General features: G+C 47.9%; 1 protein-coding gene across 3 annotated transcripts in view; it reads right to left on the bottom strand.

Annotated features, from left to right (window-relative positions):
* Window positions 1–18490, bottom strand: part of XPO6 (exportin 6) — a 115534-nt gene that overhangs the window by 12296 nt on the left and 84748 nt on the right. For all 3 annotated transcript variants that reach the window (XM_074965708.1, XM_074965707.1, XM_074965706.1), the window contains exons 14-21: window positions 18325–18417; window positions 13159–13303; window positions 12434–12580; window positions 10705–10894; window positions 4556–4711; window positions 2858–2972; window positions 761–932; window positions 121–282 (exon numbers count right to left, since the gene is read on the bottom strand). In XM_074965708.1, coding sequence (XP_074821809.1) covers window positions 121–282; window positions 761–932; window positions 2858–2972; window positions 4556–4711; window positions 10705–10894; window positions 12434–12580; window positions 13159–13303; window positions 18325–18417 — 1180 coding nt within the window. The remainder of the gene's footprint in view (window positions 1–120; window positions 283–760; window positions 933–2857; window positions 2973–4555; window positions 4712–10704; window positions 10895–12433; window positions 12581–13158; window positions 13304–18324; window positions 18418–18490) is intronic.

Genomic DNA, 18490 nt, shown 5'->3' with positions numbered 1-18490 from the left:
ACTCAACATGTTAAACCTAGTTTAAGTCAACCCTGAGAGTTTCTAATTGTCTGGTCACTACAACACAAAACTTCCATCAGGAAATCCTAAGTTCTCAAGTTGTGAGAGTTGTTGAGTTACCTGCATAATGGCACTGAACTGTGCTTCGTTCTCCATCTGTTCTTCTGCTATCCCTCTCTGGACACTTGCCAGAACGCTAGACTTGAAGAAATACCGCCAATTGTGATGGAGGACCCGGAAAAGCAGCTCAAATAACTCTGCTTTCACATCAGGAGATGAGCGCTGGGGGAGAAACAGAATCTTAGAACAGACTGCTTTGGTGGAAAGCAGCTACTTCAGTGGATCCCACTACGAATAGCTCTTCCCCAGAATATGCAGGTGGTCATCCAGAACAGTATTTCAGACCAGAGGTGCTACATTATAGCCAGGGCATGGCTGAGCTGATGACCAAGAACTTAAAGCTTATTTTCCTCTAGGGTAAGCATGAGACCCAATGCTCATCTGGGCTATGCAAAAAACGCACTGTACATGTAGTGAGTCCTGAAGCCTTGCCTTGAACATATCTGAAAATTTAGCTTCTTCACAGCTACCATGCAATGACCTCAACCCCCATCAGGCTCCAGATTTAACAGTAATTCTGTCCCAGCTCACCCCATCTAGTGGCTCAGACTGCAACAGCATGAAGGAAAACAAAATTGCTTCTCCAGCTCAGGATTTTAACTGGACACTAACTCCACCCGCTGTATGGGAGCTGTCCTACCTCTGCAATGATGGGGTAGACCTGTTCCATGCACAGCGAGATGATGCTGGGTAAGAAAGGCTTGAACACTTGGCCTGGTTCTTGTACTACCACTTGCAGAATCTTCAGAAACTTCTCAACCACACGACAGCCAGTGCTGCCCTCGTGGAGGATGCTCTCTGCTAACTGCTCTCTAGGACACAAAGAAAGTCATTGACACTGTCAGAAGTCTGAGGGAGATGTTTAGTCAAATTAAAACATTTGAAGGCAACGGCAGCAGACAAACACCATTAATTTAGTTTGAGGTGTTGCTATAGACTGATTGCAGCCAATCTCAGAAGGGAGCTGGCTCTGACGAAGTGACACAAAACCACCCCGGCTTCCATAGATTTAGGATGATTAGGGCACACAATATTCTCCTGATCCAGACCTTAAAGAGCAACAAAGAACAAGGTCATGAAGTTAGTTCTGCAATATTTCTTTTGTCTTTGATGAAACCATAAGGTATTACAATAGCTTTGCCATTTCCTTAACATGTCTCTCAGCATTCGTGTGCAGGCCCCAGGTTAATGACTGGTGGGCAGTCAAGTCCCCCATCCAGCTAGGCCACTATAAACGGCAGCAGCACATATCCTGCAGCTGGAAAGGCTATCCTTTCTTGAGCAAGGCACCGATGCGAATTCATGGTCACATGCAAGGTGCAGCAGCCTGGAGAGGTTCTTTCCTTCACAGATGTAGAAGCTCCCAGTCCAGGCCTATGCTGGAGGCAGAGATCAATTCCTGAATGTTGTTTCAGATTCTGAGAAGCAAAACACCCCCTTTTGTTCATACAAGATCTGTTCCCACCTATTTATGAGAGGACCTTGGGAATGTGATTTGTGTTCGCTGGCAGAGGATAGCTTCTTGTGTCATAGCATCGCAGAAGATTAGGGTTGGAAGAGACCTCTAGTCCAACTCTCTGCTCAAAGCAGGACCAACCCTAACTAAATCATCCCAGCCAGGGCTTTGTCAAGCCAGGCCTTAAAAACCTTTATGGATGGAGATTCCACCACCTCCTTAGGTAACCCATTCCAGTGCTTCACCACCCTCCTAGTTTATCCTAATATCCAACCTAGACCTCCCACACTGCAACTTGAGACCATAACTCCTTGTTCTGTCATCTGCCACCATGGAGAACAGCCCAGCTCCATCCTCTTTGGAACCCCCTTCAGGTAGTTGAAGGCTGCTATCAAATCCCCCTTCACTCTTCTCTTCGGCAGACTAAATAACCCCAGTTCCCTCAGCCATTCCTCATAAGTCATGTACCCCAGCCCCCTAATCATTTTCATTGCCCTCTGCTGGACTCTCTTCAATTTGTCCACATCCTTTCTGTAGTGGGGGGCCCAAAACTGGATGCAGTACTCCAGATATGGTCTCACCAGTGCCGAATAGAGGGGAATAATCACTTCCGTCGATCTTCTGGCAATGCTCCTATTAATACAGCCCAATATGCCGTTAACCTTCTTGGCAACAAGGGCATACTGTTGACTCATATCCAGCTTCTCATCCACTGTAATCCCCAGGTCCTTTTCTGCAGAACTGCCGCTTAGCCAGTCAGTCCCCAACCCGTACCAGTGCATGTGATTCTTCCGTCCTAAGTGCAGGACTCTGTATTTGTCCTTGTTGAACCTTATCAGATTTCTTTTGGCCCAATCCTCCCAATTTGTCTAGGTCACTCTGGACCCTATCCCTACCCTCCAGCATATCTACCTCTCCCCCCAGCTTAGTGTCATCCGCAAACTTGCTGAACGTGCAACCCATCCCATCATCCACATCATTAATGAAGATGTTGAACAAAACCGGCCCCAGGACCAACCCCCAGTGTTGTAACCTGCCTCCTCCCTCCAAGTCATCTGGAGTTTTTCAGAAGCATTTTTGCCTCCTTCCCCCAATGGATTCCGTCCTGGGACAGGGAAAAAAATCCAGACACTTTGAGGGGGTGAAAATATTAATGGACACTTTAGAGAAGTGGCCAATCAGCAAGCTGCTCATACAGCAGAAGTTCTCAAGGTAAAGAGCTTCCTCACACAGGGTCCAGAAATAACTTTTCATCAGTTAGGCAACTGGGGTGACAGATACCTGGTGAACATGTTTAGGAAGGTCTGTATGATCTGCTCAGTGAAAGGTACTCCCATCTGTACCCTCAGTCCTTGGAAGAGGGTGAGGAAGAAGCTCAGCATCTCATCTGTCACATCTATAATAGAAAGAAGAAAGGCAAGGGAAGGTGTTAACGAGACAGCTGTAAAGCACTGCAAATGTTTGTTTTGTTAATGATCTGCTCCTCCTGTGCTGGATTCCCCTTTACTTATTCATGCTGGGATTACCAGCAGGGCTGCCACTGTAAGTGAGACTAAGGGCTGGTGCCAAAGGTTTATAACCTGACACCTGGTGGAAGAGGCAAACTGGAGTGGCCTTTTATACATCCAGCCAGCATGATACAGTGCTAACAGTAGAGAACCCACTTAATTAGTCTGAGCCAACATGGAAGGTACTGAGGTTACTCTTGGGCCACGCTCTGTCAGTTCACTGCTTATACAGGATCAACAGGAAGTAACATGAAATTCAAAAGCTACGCACCTTTAAGAGGCGGGGGAAGGGAGGAGGAGAAAAAGGAAACTGACTGGTTTGATTTTTGTAATTATTAAAAGACACTTGGCTGAATTCAGAGGTAATTCCCAGCACATGGTTGTGTGCTTAACTGATCATCACTGCAGAGTCAAAGTCTTGTGCTAGCACTGTCTCACACACTTGACTGGGTAACCATGTTAAAGCTGTATCTGCTCAATTCTTTCACTGTGCATGTCCAACCATGGATAAATATTGCAACTGCATGAGACCGTTCACAAAGGTAATTTCACTGTTCCCTTGTCTGCTAGCTATTCACCAGAATGGTTAATCAGGGAGTTGTGACCCCAGCTCACCCTACTGGATTTTGTTTGCATTTAAAGTTGTCCTCTATCCTGTCTCTTACTCTTCCCCCTACCCCCCAACTCTTTACTTCTCTACACAGCCAAGGGAAACAGTTTTGTATTCCTGCTCCACTGCAGAAGCTGCCAGCTCTCTTTGGGGTACTAGATATGACCCATGAGGGTCTCACTTGGCTGCCCTGGTGCCTCTTTTAAGGTGAGGTGCTGGGTATTCCAGGGGCCTTAGCTTCCAGCTGCCAGAGTGTGATACAAAGCCTGCTTCTCAAGATTAACTGGGGTCTTGCTCAGGATAAGACTGGTTAGCAAGGACCTTTGGGGCCTGGCTCTGACCGAGGATTCTTTGCTTCACAAGCAGTCTCAAGAACTGTCTGCCTTGGTCTGAACGGGGCTACACCTCCACACCTCTTCACGATTCTGAAGATATGGTAAATGCCAGATAACATTACATGCAAAAAACATTTTTTGTTTTTAAACCCTTAGCCGGGTTTGTTCCATAGTGTGTGGTGCAAGGGACCATTCCCGAGGAGCAGGTATAGGGAATTTTGAGGATTCAGTATGTTACAAGCTTTCATGACTATGTCCTCGTCAGCTGGAATACCAGTTGTTTAAGCAATTTAAGACCATTTCCCTATCAAATGTCCTCTGACCCTTTCCTGATCCAAGATGCAGCTTAACCTGAAAGTTCCTAATTAAACAGCTGCCCATGGTACTGATTCACATTCCACTTGGGCAAACATATCTATGCATATCATGTATGTGCCAAGGCTAATTTTATCAGAATGGGCCTTGGGCATTTATCAGTAGCTCATAAGAGCTACTCACAGCATTAAAGCTTATCCTATTGTTATACCTGACTGATGAATGAAAGCTGGGAAGAGGGCTAGTGAGACCTGCACGGATTCCTGCAGTGACTGATAACAGATCTGCCGAGACTTGGTAGACTCTCCAGAGATACTCTCCACAATGTCTTCTAAGACACTAAGTGTCTGGTGGATGATCACTTTGGCTGCAAATCAAGATGAAGAAAGAGTTATGAGAGATTTTCCAGGGATACTAAGAAAATTAACCAGGTGGCAGAAATCACTCACCCACATCTACAATAGCCAAAACCTAGAAGCCTTTCCACAGACAAGATGACTATACACCAGCTCAAGTTCCCAATGCAAAAAGAGCTTCAGAGAGTGTGCCTAGTTTTAAGCAAACAGGCTCACTGAAGACAACAACTCACATGCTTAGTGCTAGCCATGTGTTCAAGTACCTTGCTTGTCCAAATGGTTACTGCTTCTACTAAGAGGCAGACTATGGGATCACAGAGAAGGCAGATTAGTGGTCTCATTTAAACATACAGCTAGTTAAAGTAACACCAAACAAGAAGAAAACAAAGAACAACAGGCTGGAACAATGGGATACACTGGGTCAATTTAGTACTCATGACAATGGCAACAGCAGTGAAGACATTGCAAGCCAGCACTGTGTAAATACCAATGGAGGAGAGAAAACACTGGACCAATTCAAGCTGCACAGCAGGTTTCTGATTAGTAGCAACTGTCCTTTTAGGACTGAGACAGCCCAGCCCCCACACACTTGTACCGTATATAAAGCAGACCACTGCTCTCCAGAATGTGCCAGCTTTGAAGAGACAGTTACCTTTTCCGTAACTGGTGTTCTTCGAGATGTGTTGCTCATGTCTATTCTACAATAGGTGTGCGTGCTCGCCACGTGCACCAGTGCCAGAAGTTTTCCCCCTAGCAGTACCCGTAGGGGGGAGCGCCTCAGCAATCCCTGGAGTCGCACCTCCATGGCACAGTATAAGGGGAGCTGCGCGCTCCCCCCACCCTCAGTTCCTTCCTGCCAGACACCTCCGACAGAGGGGAAGGAGGGCGGGATGTGGAATAGACATGAGCAACACATCTCGAAGAACACCAGTTACAGAAAAGGTAACTGTCTTTTCTTCTTTGCGTGATCGCTCATGTGTATTCCACAATAGGTGATTCCAAGCTATATCTGTTGGAGGTGGGTAGGAGTTCACAAATTCTCAGGACGGAGTACAGCCCTGCCAAACCCGGCCTCATCTCTGGTTTGGGAGATGCGATCATCTCTGGTTTGGGAGATGATCGCATAGTGCGAGGTGAACATGTGAACCGAAGACCACGTGGCAGCCCTGGATGGGGACGTGGGCCAAGAAGACAGCCGACAAGGTTTGCGCTTGAGTCGAGTGCACCTTCACAACTGGTGGCGGGGGATACCTGCCAGATCATAACAGGTACGGATGCACCAAGTGATCCGGTTGGAGAGCTGCTGAGTGGAGATCGACCAACCCCTCATGCGCTCAGCCAAGGTGATGAACAGTTGTGAGGACTTTCTGAACAGCTTGGTCCACACGAGGTGGAAAGCCAGAGCCCATTGCACATCGAGCGTGTTGAAACGGCGCTCCTCACTGGACATGAGGGGCTTGGGGCAGAGGACCAGTAGAAATATGTCCTGACCCATGTGATAGGTGGAGACCACCTTCGGGAGGAATGCAGGGTGCAGGCAGAGCTGGACCTTGTCCTTATGGAAAACCGTCTATGGGAGCTCGGAGGTCAGGACTCTGAGCTCCAAGACCCACCTGGCCAATGTGATTGCGACCAGGAAGGCCACCTTCCATGAGAGGTGGGACCAGGTTTAGGTCCCACTGTGGGACTGGGGGCAGAGCATACAGGGAAGAGACGGTTCAACCCCTTGAGGAAGCGGCCAGTCATAGTAGCATGGGAGAATACCATACGACCCTGCACTGGCGGATGGAAGGCCGATATAGCTGCCAGGTGCACCTTGACTGACAAGGGCACCAGGCCCTGGGCTCTAAGGTGGAGAAAGTAGTCCAGGATAAGCTGGATCGGGGCAGCCATCGGGGAAACGCCCCGCTCGTTTGCCCATCTGGACAACTGGGACCACTTTGCCAAGTAGGCGCAGCGCGTGGAGGGGCGCGGACTGAACCCCTTCTGAGCATGTCCTTTCCTCCGTACCTAACCATTGAGCAGCCACACCGTGAGGTGGAGAGCTGCTAGGCTGGAATGGAGGAGGCGGCCCTGGTCCTGGGAGAGCAGGTCTGGGCGAAATGGCAACAACCATGGTGGAGTAACGGCCAGGTCCGTGAGGGTCCTGTACCAATGTTGCCTGGGCCATGCCGGGGCAATCAGAAGGACCCGGGCCTTGTCCGTCTTTATTTTTTTCCAGGACCTTGCTGATCAGTGGGAACGGGGGAAAGGCACAAAGAAACTGGCCTGACCAGGACAGGAGAAAGGCATCAGAGATAGCGCCTTGTCCCAGTCCCCGCTGGAACAGAACCGGGGACAGTGCCTGTTCTGTTGAGTTGCGAACAGGTCCACCGGGGGAGTACCCCACACTCGGAAAAGCCTGTGAGCCACCTCCGGGTGGAGAGACCACTCGTGCTGAGAGGAGACATCTCTGCTCAAGTGATCCACCCGCGCGTTCCGGGCGCCCGGTAGATGGAAAGCCTTTAGGCAGATGTGGGCTATACAGAAATCCCACAGCCTGTGGGCTTCGCGGCAGAGGATTGGGCCCCGCCTTGCCTGTTGCTATAGAACATCAAGGCCATGTTGTCCATGAGGACTCTGGCCACCCTGCCCTCCAAGTGCGAGCGGAAGGCCATGTACGCCAGCCGTACCACCCTGAGCTCCTTGACATTTATGTGTAGGGTCAGATCCTGAGCCGACCACAGACCTTACTTCTGAATGTTCCCCATGTGAGCCCCCCAATCCAGGTCCAATGCATCGGACACCAGTTCCAGCGACAGGACCCCTTGGAGCATGTTGCTTGGGGCAGACCACCACCGTAGGGAGGCAATCACCGAGTCGGGTATGGTGAGAACTTTGTCCATCCTGTCCCTGGCCTGGGAGAACTCTGAGACCAACCAGAACTGGAGGGGCCTCATCCTGAGTCTGGCGTGCCGGACCACGTACATGCACGCCAACATGTGACCCAAGAGCTAGAGGCACGCTCTGGCTGTTGTCACCAGGACTGTGACTGTGTCGATGAGCCCCTTCAGGGTCTCGAACCTGTCCTTTGGTGACATCTGCCTTGGTCCCATCGGTATTCGCTCCTCGAGGTGGAGCGGTGCCAAGAATCTCGGTCAGACGGAACCCAACCAGACAGCGTAGTGGGAGTCGAGGGCAATGCACTTGGACTTTGCCCTGAATGGTCACTAGACGGTGAATGGAGTTGGGAACATTCTCTTGACTGAGACGGGGGCGACTGTGGAGATCCCAGCGGTGGCTTGCCTCTGGAGTGTGGAGCCGACATCGGCGGTGCTCCTGGTACCAGCATGGACATAACGTCCCGGGCCACCGGCGTGGAGGGCATCTAGACATCTGGGGAGGCCTGCTCTGAATGGGCTGGGCTACTCCGCTCGACTTGAGATGGAGGCCTAGAGGCCGGTGGGGATCGAGGACTGCCGGACATGGGTCTAGCCTCTGTTCCGGGTTTACTTCGGTGCTGCTGCAAAAGCGGCGTCTTTCTAGCCTTCTTGGCATTCCCCGCAGATGGGGAGCGGTGCCGACTGGTCAATAGCGCCGGAGGGTCGCCGCACACAGACACCGCGGTGCCCGGTGCCGACTCGGAGCAGCGCACTGAAGTCGGGATCAGCGCCGACTCCATCAGAATAGCCTGGAGCCTAATGTCCCTTTCTCTCTTGGTCCGAGGCTTAAACGACTTGCAAATTTTGCAATGATCGCGGATATGGGCTTCTCCCAAACTGCTGAGACAGTCCGCGTGCAGGTCATTCCTTGGCATAAGATCGCCTACAAGTGTCGCATGACTTAAAACCCAGGACATGCCCCGGCCTGAGCGCTCTAACTGAATTAACTAAACAGCTAACTAACTACAGGTATTAAGACTGAACGAGCAAGCAGTTCTGGGGATGAGCTACAGCATTAAGCTTGAGCAGAGTAGTTCCGACGCACCTTCACTGGCGGCAAGAAGGAACTGAGGGTAGGGGGAGCGTGCCGCTCCCCTTATACCACGCCATGGAGGTGCCACTCCAGGAGTCGCTGGGGCACTCCCCGCATGGGCACTGCTAGGGGAAAAACTTCCAGCACTGGTGCACGTGGCAAGTATGCACACCTATTGTGGAATACAAACGAGCAATCACTCGACGAAGAACACCTTGTGTCCATACTGTAGCTGTAAGTGATAATGTAGGATTCCAAATAATATTTAGTGGAATGATCCTCAAAACTAAAGCCCCACAACATGCATAGGAACCCTTTTAACTAGCAGAGAACATGAAATTTCAACCCCCCGACCCCAACAAGGGTTCTCTATATCTGAGTCTTGACAAAATCCTTACTATTTTCTCACAGCTGAAATTTTTGGGAACATTACCTCCAACATAGATTTTCAGCATAACAGCCTAATGGTAGCCCCCCAAACTATTGCATTAGCGAGCTAGAGTATTTTATAATGTAATCTTTCTTGCCTAGAAGGTTAAAAACGACTGACGGTGCCCCCCATAAGGCTTTATGGAAATATGTTTATGAATGTATATATGACATAACTGGAATGTGTTTTATGCTACATACGCCATGTAACATCTCTGTAAAGGTTATGATCTACTGAATCTATTCATCCTATTCGTATGCATGTGTCATTATCGTATTCGAAGTTATGAATATTGGCTGTATTCTTGTTTGATTTTAAATAACCTTAGTAAGGCATTTGGTCAGCTTCTTTAGAAAGGAATTTGCAAGTTAAGTGCCCAATCAAGAAGCACTTAACGCACAATGGATCTTGGAAGGCTCCAATCCACATAAGAATTCTACCTGAGGACGTTCAAGGTAGCATGTAAGCAATGGCTGCTGCCTGTAAAAACTGTGTCATGCATGGACATGTGTCTTGCCCATGTAACTCCAAAACTCCATCTTGGAGCTGGACTTAGCATAGGAGAGAGGAGGGGGGTCTCCACCCACAAGGGAAAGTCTATTTAAGCCCGTGGGAGACCCCTCCATTTTGTCTTCAGCTGGCTAAAGGGAGCCTCTCCACCCCCAAGGATACCTGAAAGAAACTGGAACAAGGGACAGTAACTACAAGGGGTGCGAGTTATTGCTGGACCCAGACTAGAAGAAGAATAGTCTGTAAAAGGAAGCTTCCTGGGTGAGGTTTTTATCTGTATTCAGTTTTCTTAGACATAGACTTGCGTATTTTATTTTATTTTGCTTGGTAATTCACTTCGTTCTGTCTGTTACTACTTGGAACCACTGAAATCCTACTTTCTGTTTTTAATAAAATCACTTTTTACTTATTAATTAACCCAGAGTATGTATTAATACCCAGGGGGAGGGGGAGAGGAGAACAGCTGTGCATCTCTCTCTGTCAGCTTTGGGGGGCTTATGTGGGGGGGGGGGGAACAGCTGTGCATCTCTATCAGCATTATAGAGGGCAAACAATTTATGAGTTTACCCTGTATAAGCTTTAAACTGATTTATTTGGGGTTTGGACCCCATTGAGAGTTGGGCATCTGAGTGTTAAAGACAGGAACACTTCTTAAGCTGCTTTCAGTTAAGTCTGCAGCTTTGGGGCACGTGGTCCAGACCCTGGGTCTGTGTTGGAGCAGACTGGCGTGTCTGCCTCAACAAGACAGAGTGGAGTCCCAAGCTGGCAGCGAAAGCAGGGGCAGAAGTAGTCTTGGCATACCATTTGGCAGCCCCAAGGGGGTTTCTGTGATCCAACCCGTCCCAACAACAACTTGATCCTGCTCTCAGAGGAAAGAAGTGTACTGACAACTCACTGGAGCAAAAGTTCCCTTTAAAACACTCACTGAAAAGGTGGGAAGCACAGTCGCATAAACAGTCATTTGATCTAACTGTTCACACCTCAGCCTCCCAAATAAGTCTCTGAGTACAGGCTTTCCAGCTAGTGCAGTTATTGGAACAACTCTGCTTAATGATTCCCTATCAGCAGCTGCCCTGGTGGATGGCTCATATCAGGAAACAGAGCACTTACTGTCCTCCAGCCGCACTTTCCTCTGTGGCAGGATGGCACTGGATTTCAGATGGCGGTATTCCCTTGTGAGGGCAGAAATCAGACTGGCATGGTTGGTTGAGCGAACTGCCCACTGCTGCTCATTCTCTGGGAGATTTGGCCATGGCAGCAACAACACATTCGAGAGCGCTCTGCACACCAGCACCTGGGCCTGGAATCAACGAAACATTAAGCCTTGAAACAATGCAGCTTTAAGGAACCTGCTATTGCCTCATTTAAGGGAGACCTCTCTCACTTTATATGGAAGTGCGATTCTAGCATAAGCCCTGAAAATCCAGTTTAATAAAAGAGAGACATTAAACTCAACATGCAACTGAAATCTTGCAGCTCTACAAACTAGAAGGGGAAGGCGAGTATTGTGATTAAGGCACTAGACCCAGCCTCAGATCTGGATTCAGTTCCCAGACTCTGGTTTCAGAGTAGCAGCCGTGTTAGTCTGTATCTGCAAAAAGAACAGGAGTACTTGTGGCACCTTAGAGACTAACAAATTTATTTGAGCATAAGCTTTCGTGGGCTACAGCTCACTTCATCGGATGGGTAACCTTGAGCAATTCACTCAATCTTTGTGCTTCAGTTCTGCATCTGAATAACGAGGGCTTTGTCTACACTGCCCAGCAGCGTGGACTACAGTGATGTGAATTACAGAGCCCACCAAAGTGCTGTGATCTAACTACCCTGTGTGGACACTGCTGGCATGAACCAAGGGTATGTCTATACTGCAAAAAAAAAAAAAAAAAAAAAAAAAAAAAACACGCAGCACAGAGTGTTTCAGTGGGCTCCTGCTACAGGGATAAAAATAGCAATGTAGATGTTTGGGCTCAGGCTGGAATCCAGGCTCTGAGATCCTCCTCCCCTTTGCTATTTTATAGCCCCACAGCCAGAGTCACCTGACCCAGGCCAGCTGTGGCTGCGCCACAGGTCTTTTACTGCAGTGTAGATGTATCCTAAAAGCTATCTAGCTTACATTAACAGAGTCCTGTTTGAAAGAGGACATACGTTAATACAAACTGGGCACCTTTTAGTTTGTGCCACTAGTGTCCAAACAGGGCAGTTAGATTGCAACACTTTGGTGAGCTCTGCAATTGGCCCCTCTACAGTCCACAGCACTGTGTACACAAGCCCAAGGATAACACTTCCTTGCTCCTTCCTATGGTCTGTCTTGTTATTTATATTGCAAGTTCTTTGGGACAGTAGGTTTGTACAGTCCTCAACACAAGGAGACCCTGATCTTTGCCAGGGCCTTTAAGTACTACTTAATACAAATCAGCATTTAAACTGGGAATGCAGACTAAGGAATCTGAATGGAAATATTCCTCCCCATGAGTCACAGTCAGCCCTAGAACGCAGAGGTTCAGAGACAAAACTATCAAGTGTAGATAATTCAGAGCTCTTGCCATCATAAAACAGCCAGGACATCAGGTACAAGTTACGGGAAGTTAAGTTGTTGTTTAATGAGATTTGTGAGTTTAAATTTTATGTTTTTCCTCATTTTTAGTACTTCTACTCTAAACATTAAAGGCCACGGATGTATCCAAGACACTCAGATTGCTGCACGTAATGTTTATAGAATCCAGGAGTAACGTCTCTTTCCCTGAAATTGATGTACCATGGTGGTAAAAGCTGTGGTATTGTTTCCTCAGGGCACTCAATTAAACTGACATTCTGCATTTGTGTTAGAGTCAAACAGCACCTTATCAGGAAGCCGCTGAGCTGAGGTATCTGTGATCCTGTTGAAAACTTTCTGTACTGCTGGGATTCTAATCAAGAACACTGGCCGCACTGTGGTAGCTAACGAGACCAGCAAGTGGCATGCAGACAACAGCAACTTCTCTTGCACCTGAAAAAGAAAGCATGTTCTCTTAGGCTCCGCAGTAACTCAGTCCCACCCAGCGTCAAGAAGAGACAGTGGACTTTCTGGGACACAGCACTGGTATTCAAGAGCACACTGAACCAGACAAACAGAACATTCACACAAACTAGCCTTCAAGCACAAGTCAGTATTCAGTGGCCTTTAATCAGAACACAGGTCAATCCCTTACCACCGAGTGTGAAGATTTCTCAACTCCCAGATTAAAGGAGCCACAATATAATTAGACCTTTATTAATCCATCTTTATTTAAGAGGCTGCTCTTGCAGCTCTGTCATTTATTTCTAGGATGCTATTTAAGGCAGCTTTTGTCTCAGTGACACTACCTTCACACCTCACCAAGTTTTTCACCATGTTCTTGGAAAGCAGACAAATGCATTGCATAGGCAAACAAACAGAACCTCTCATCTGCAGATTCACTTGTCCTGAGGGCCAACCTGCTAAATGCATAGAGACAAGAGTAGCATCTGCATGGAAGGCTGGACGTTAATTTCAGGTTTTATCCTCTTGTTTCTCAGAGAAGTATTCGCCTTTTTTGATGAAGGTACCTTGGAGCTGATGAGTGGAATAATTGCTTCCAGGGCGGTGGAGACTAGAGAGATGATCTGCTCTGGATTCTGCCGATGAACTTCACTGTAGAACTGGGCTAGCCAATGAGAGTAAGCCTGCAATGCTGCCAGCGACTGAGCATGGCTGGAAGGAGGGAGAGACAATTGTAACAAAGATGTGATAAAAGGCATTCCAGAAGGACCACAACAGGATGGCAGAAGTCTCGAATACAGTAAAGTAGCTCTGATGATGTATTACGGAGAGGCACTTTTTTCCCCGGAGTTAAGGTGGACAATAGCTTTTCCCATTATAAGACATCCAGAACTGACCATGTCTGAAGTTTAACATGTGCATTAGAATTTCTGGAAACTTTAAGGCAAACTGGACCTGACTTTTTTGAGAGAGAGAAAAATAGGACGGCTGCACTTCTGGAATGTTTCCAGAACTTCCTTTGGCACAACAGTTGGCCAAGGTTGATTCAGTCTTATTGAAACCACACTCATGGCCATATTTAAGCACCTGATAAGGCCAGATAGCTGTCTCATTTGTAAAGGTTTTTATTAGGTGTGCATGTGGGAGGAAATAAAAGCAATTTATGGTGACATGATGAATTCTGTAGAGTTCTTAACTCCGCATGGCTTCAATGGTAGCAGCCACAACAGGGATGGGGGGGCAGAAGCAGCACGCAGTCAAGATGGGAGAGTGGGGAGGGACACTAGACCGGCTCTTGCCCATGTGAAGAGTGGGTACCCCTAGCAGTCTAGGGACTACTCCCCAAACCAGCTAGTTTCATTTTACGTGTCCTATCCCTATGTACCTATCCACTTGACTGGTGGTAGAAAGGGAACCCTGCTCCCGGGACAGTTTGGGGGCTGGCCCCACACAGGTTGGAGACTGCAGGACTCCCATCACTGAACAATTCAATATATATTTTAGACACCTAAGGAAATTCCCAGCCTGGGAACTTTAAGGTAAATTTTAAGACTAAACACCTATCAGTTACTTACAGGGGACTCCCTTGAGAATGTTCTAGTCCACACAAACACCCCCCCCCCCCCCCAAACATTACAAAGCCTGAAAATTCAACGCGAAGGCTGTACTTAAGTCACTTGAAAGTTTGGAGTTGAATACTCCAAATACTTGGATTGAAAGTATACTTGAAGTTTTTCAATCCACCTTAACTCTGCCCATAGAACTGAAAACCAAGCACTACTCTGAGCCTCAGGGTTGCAGATATCACAACATCAAAGACTCCAAACACTGACCAGTAACTTAACTGGTCTATCAACCAGAATACGGAAGTCAAGACTGCACACTTTCACATCTTTTAAACAGAAGGGAGTCTTTAAATAACTACAGTAAGCTTTTCTTCTGAGCCAGACGCAGTCAAACAAACTGCTGCACCTTTCACTGAAAGACACCCGGTTAGATTCATTCCCCAGGAGTTTACAGGATTTCAAACGTGAAAGTTGTCATACAGCAAGACTTAAGACCTTGTTTGTAAAACTATGAAGATGGAGGGTTGGACCAAAAATTAGAGCGCTTACATGCCAAGGACTCCTGGCGGTGGGCTTCACATGGGCATGCCAGATATTTTATGCATTAAACCATAGCCCCACACTCCAGCATTCCCTCTATATGGCTGGCACACTGTGCAAATAAAGCACATGGAGCAGATTTGTAAGATCTCTGCTGCCTGTGGCAGCAAACTGAATGGCTTTATCAAAACCTCCATCCCACTGTTCGGTGTCCACAGGGGGAAGGTAAGCAGAGAAAGAAGTTTACATCTTGCTGACTTTAGGTTTATCTTAATTTTGTATTGCCAGATGATGTTTGTTTCTTGTCGTTTTAAGCTGCGCACCTCCCTCAGTGTTTACAGCTTAACTCTAGACTATTTTTGCCAGGGATTATCACATGAATTGGGAGTTCAATCAACAGTAAATAAGTTCAGTTACTTTAAAATGTTGCCTTTGCCAGGGCCATCCCTAGCCATTTGGGTGCCCTACACAGCCCCCCCCCCGCCCCCCGGGTCTGGGAGGCAGGAGCTGTGGGGGGGCACTTTGGGGGTTCCACAGGCCCAGAGTGGCCAGGAGGATTAGTGGGGGACCGGGAGCAGCCCGCTCCACTTCCCTTGCCCAGGCCCCAGCTGTGTCGCTCGGGGAAGGGATCCCACCCCCGCACTCACTGTCAGCGGCAGGAAGTGGAGCAGCCTGGCCCCAGCCAGCTCTACTCCGCCAACTCCCAGCCGCAGGGCTCCGCTTCCCGCCGCTGGTGAGTCAGTGGGGCGGGGGACCTTTTCCTAACGCACCCCCCCAGCGACACGGCTGGGGCCGGGGCAAGGGAAGTGGAGCGGGCTGGGGCCACGTCACTCCGCTTCCCGCTGCCGTCGAGTGCGGGGGACGTCCTTTCCCCAACCTCCCTGCACTCACTGGCAGCGAGAAGCGGAGCGCCGCAGCTGGGAGCTGGCGAAGTGGAGCGGGCTGGGGCTGGGTTGCTCCGCTTCCTGCCACTGCGGGTGAATAAGGGGTCACTGGAGGAAGAGGTAGAATGGGGGTGGGCCGGGGTAGAGCAGGGGCGGAGGGTAAGAGGTGGGGCGGAGGGAGTTGTCCGGGGCCCCCCACTCCCCTAGGAACAGCCCTGCCCCTTGCAGTGGGCGCAGCCCATGGCAGGGGGGAAGGGGGGCAGCCAGGGCTGGTGCTGCCGCATATGCAGCACGCAGCTGCCTAGGACACCACGCAATTTCAGGCAATTTGGTGCCCCAGATTTCATGGTGCCCTACGCAGCTGCGTATGCCTGAGGACGGCACTGGCATTTGCCCTAGTACCTGCACCCACCAAGTGTGTTGAGATAGGTGGTATAACTGTACCCTTGTGCTATTATAGCTCCACTGTGCATCTGTCAGGAGTACAGGAAAGTTAGCAAGAGGTCAAATTAAAATAAACTGCTGGGTTGGTGTTTCAAGTGCTCTGTTTCAGGCTCAATGCCATGTCAAAAGCAACAGACCAGAATGATCCTTACTGATAGTGCTGAGGGAAAGAAGATGGAGGTGAAAGTTACACAACTTAAGAACATGTTGTAGTGGGGAAGGTTTAGGTTGGATATTAGGGAAAAATTTTTCACTAGCAGGATGGTGAAGCACTGGAATGGGTTACCTAGGGAGGTGGTGGAATCTCCCTCCTTAGAGGTTTTTAAGGTCAGTCTTGACAAAGCCCTGGCTAGGATAATTTAGTTGGGGTTGGTCCTGCTTTGAGCAGGGGGTTGGACTAGATGACCTCCTGAGGTCCCTTCCAACCCTGATATTCTATGAACATAAGAACGGCCATACTGGGTCAGACCAAAGGTCCATCTAGCCCAGTATCCTGTCTTCCAATAGTAGCCAATGCCAGGTGCCCCAGAGGGAATGAACAGAACAGGTAATCATCAAGTGATCCATCCCCTGTCGCTCATTCCCAGCTTCTGGCAAACAGAGGCTAGGGACACTATCCCTGCCCATCCTGGCTAATAGCCATTGATGGACCTATCCTCCATGAATTTATCTAGTTCTTTTTTTAACCCTGTTATGGTCTTGGCCTTCACAACATCCTCTGGCAAGGAGTTCCACAGGCTGACTGTGCATTGTGTGAAGAAATACTTCCTTTTGTTTGTTTTAAATCTGCTGCCTATTAATTTCATTTAGTGACCCCTAGTTCTTGTGTTATGAGAAGTAGTAAATAACCTTTCCTTATCTACTTTCTCTACACCAGTCATGATTTTATAGACCTCAATCTTACCTCCCCTTAACTTCAGTAACAGAATGAAATAAGCATGGCTTAAACTGATGTCAGACTAGGGCAATATGGATTTCTGCTTTGACTGACAGGAGGATTGGAATTATTGATAGCAAGTAGATGAAAACAGGCCAACAAATCCAGAAGAATTCCAGCCTGGCAGGGCTGTTATGAGAAAGGGACAATAGAGCTATTTAACATGGAAAAGTTAAGCTTAGTTTGAACCTAATGTAAGCAACACTAAGTTTGGATTAATAGCAGAGAGACTCAGGGGACTAAGTGATAAAACCAAATTACCAGCATGGAATCGCTGAAGTCTGATACATATGCAATCACAAATCAAAGAAAACTTTTCAAAAGGACATGTTTAAACCCTGCTCACAAGGTCAGCTGGTAGAAAAAGGCACGTTCAACAGAGCAGAATGGAGGGATGAAGACCATTAAAGTGGTATTCTATTTTAAATGTGGAGTCTCTTCAAGTTTTAGCTTGTGGATCAAATTTCATAACTCATTTTATAACTTGATAGAAATGGGTTTTATAGATTACAAAGGCACATACTCATCCTGAAATCTGAGAGTTAATCTGTGTTCTGGCTCATGTATCAAACAGTAATAAAGATTGAGGTCTAAATTCCCATCCTTAGTAACACCCATGCAAGTGCATTACCTGAAGTGGGATTGCAGAATTTAGCAGAGGGCAGCATTTAGCTCTGGAATTTTAACTTGGTTAACAGTTCTGCTGATGCCTGGGCCAGAATAGAACCTGGCTCACTTTCCCATAGTAGTACAGACTCTGCAGCACTAACAGAAGTAACAAAACATTTGCTACATAAGTCCAGACTACATACCCAGAGCAGGCATGTAAGATGCTACCATTTTTACATGATTACTTTAATTACCCTAACACTTCAAGAGAACTGAGCTTCCTTGTGGTCAGTACAAGGTGTATTATGGGCCGTTATCACTGCTTTGCATTTAGAGCCAACATGGGAGCTGTGTTTCATCTCTGACCCTAACTGATCTTTTTTTTTTTAAATTAAATCTCATATGAATGGAACTGGGCAGCTGGGCTACGAACATGAATTGGCGGAAACAGTGGTCTGAGTACGAAGAGCAGCTGGTTAGCCTTGATCTGGGGACTGTGACCACAAAGCTTCTTCATGGTCAGCTAGGAGATACTGGAGGATAAATGTGTATCACCTGGCATGGGAAGTAAGTGGAGAAAAATACTGACAAGTCTTTGGGATTCCAATGCTTCCCCACTAGGGAGAAGAAATAAGGGACCTAAATTCAGACACTTCCACTCATGATTTTTGGTCCTGTGAACACCAATAGCAGGATAACCCTTTGGAAGCCTACGGTATAATTTTGGTTTTGCAGTAAAAGTCTCATACTCACACGTCAATAAGGTCAGGTTTCAATACAGATGGCACAGCAGTTTCAATGTTGTACAGTTTAATCTGGGACCCGTACAGTGTTACCTTGACCAGCCTGCCAATGAAGAAGCAAATCAAGGAGTGTGTAGGAATTGTAAAATACAGATATGCATGTACATCAAGAACAA

Source organism: Natator depressus, chromosome 10 (assembly GCF_965152275.1).
Source record: "Natator depressus isolate rNatDep1 chromosome 10, rNatDep2.hap1, whole genome shotgun sequence".
Classification (NCBI taxonomy): domain Eukaryota; kingdom Metazoa; phylum Chordata; order Testudines; family Cheloniidae; genus Natator; species Natator depressus.
Note: the sequence above shows the minus strand (reverse complement) of the source record. Positions and strands in the feature narration are given on the sequence as shown.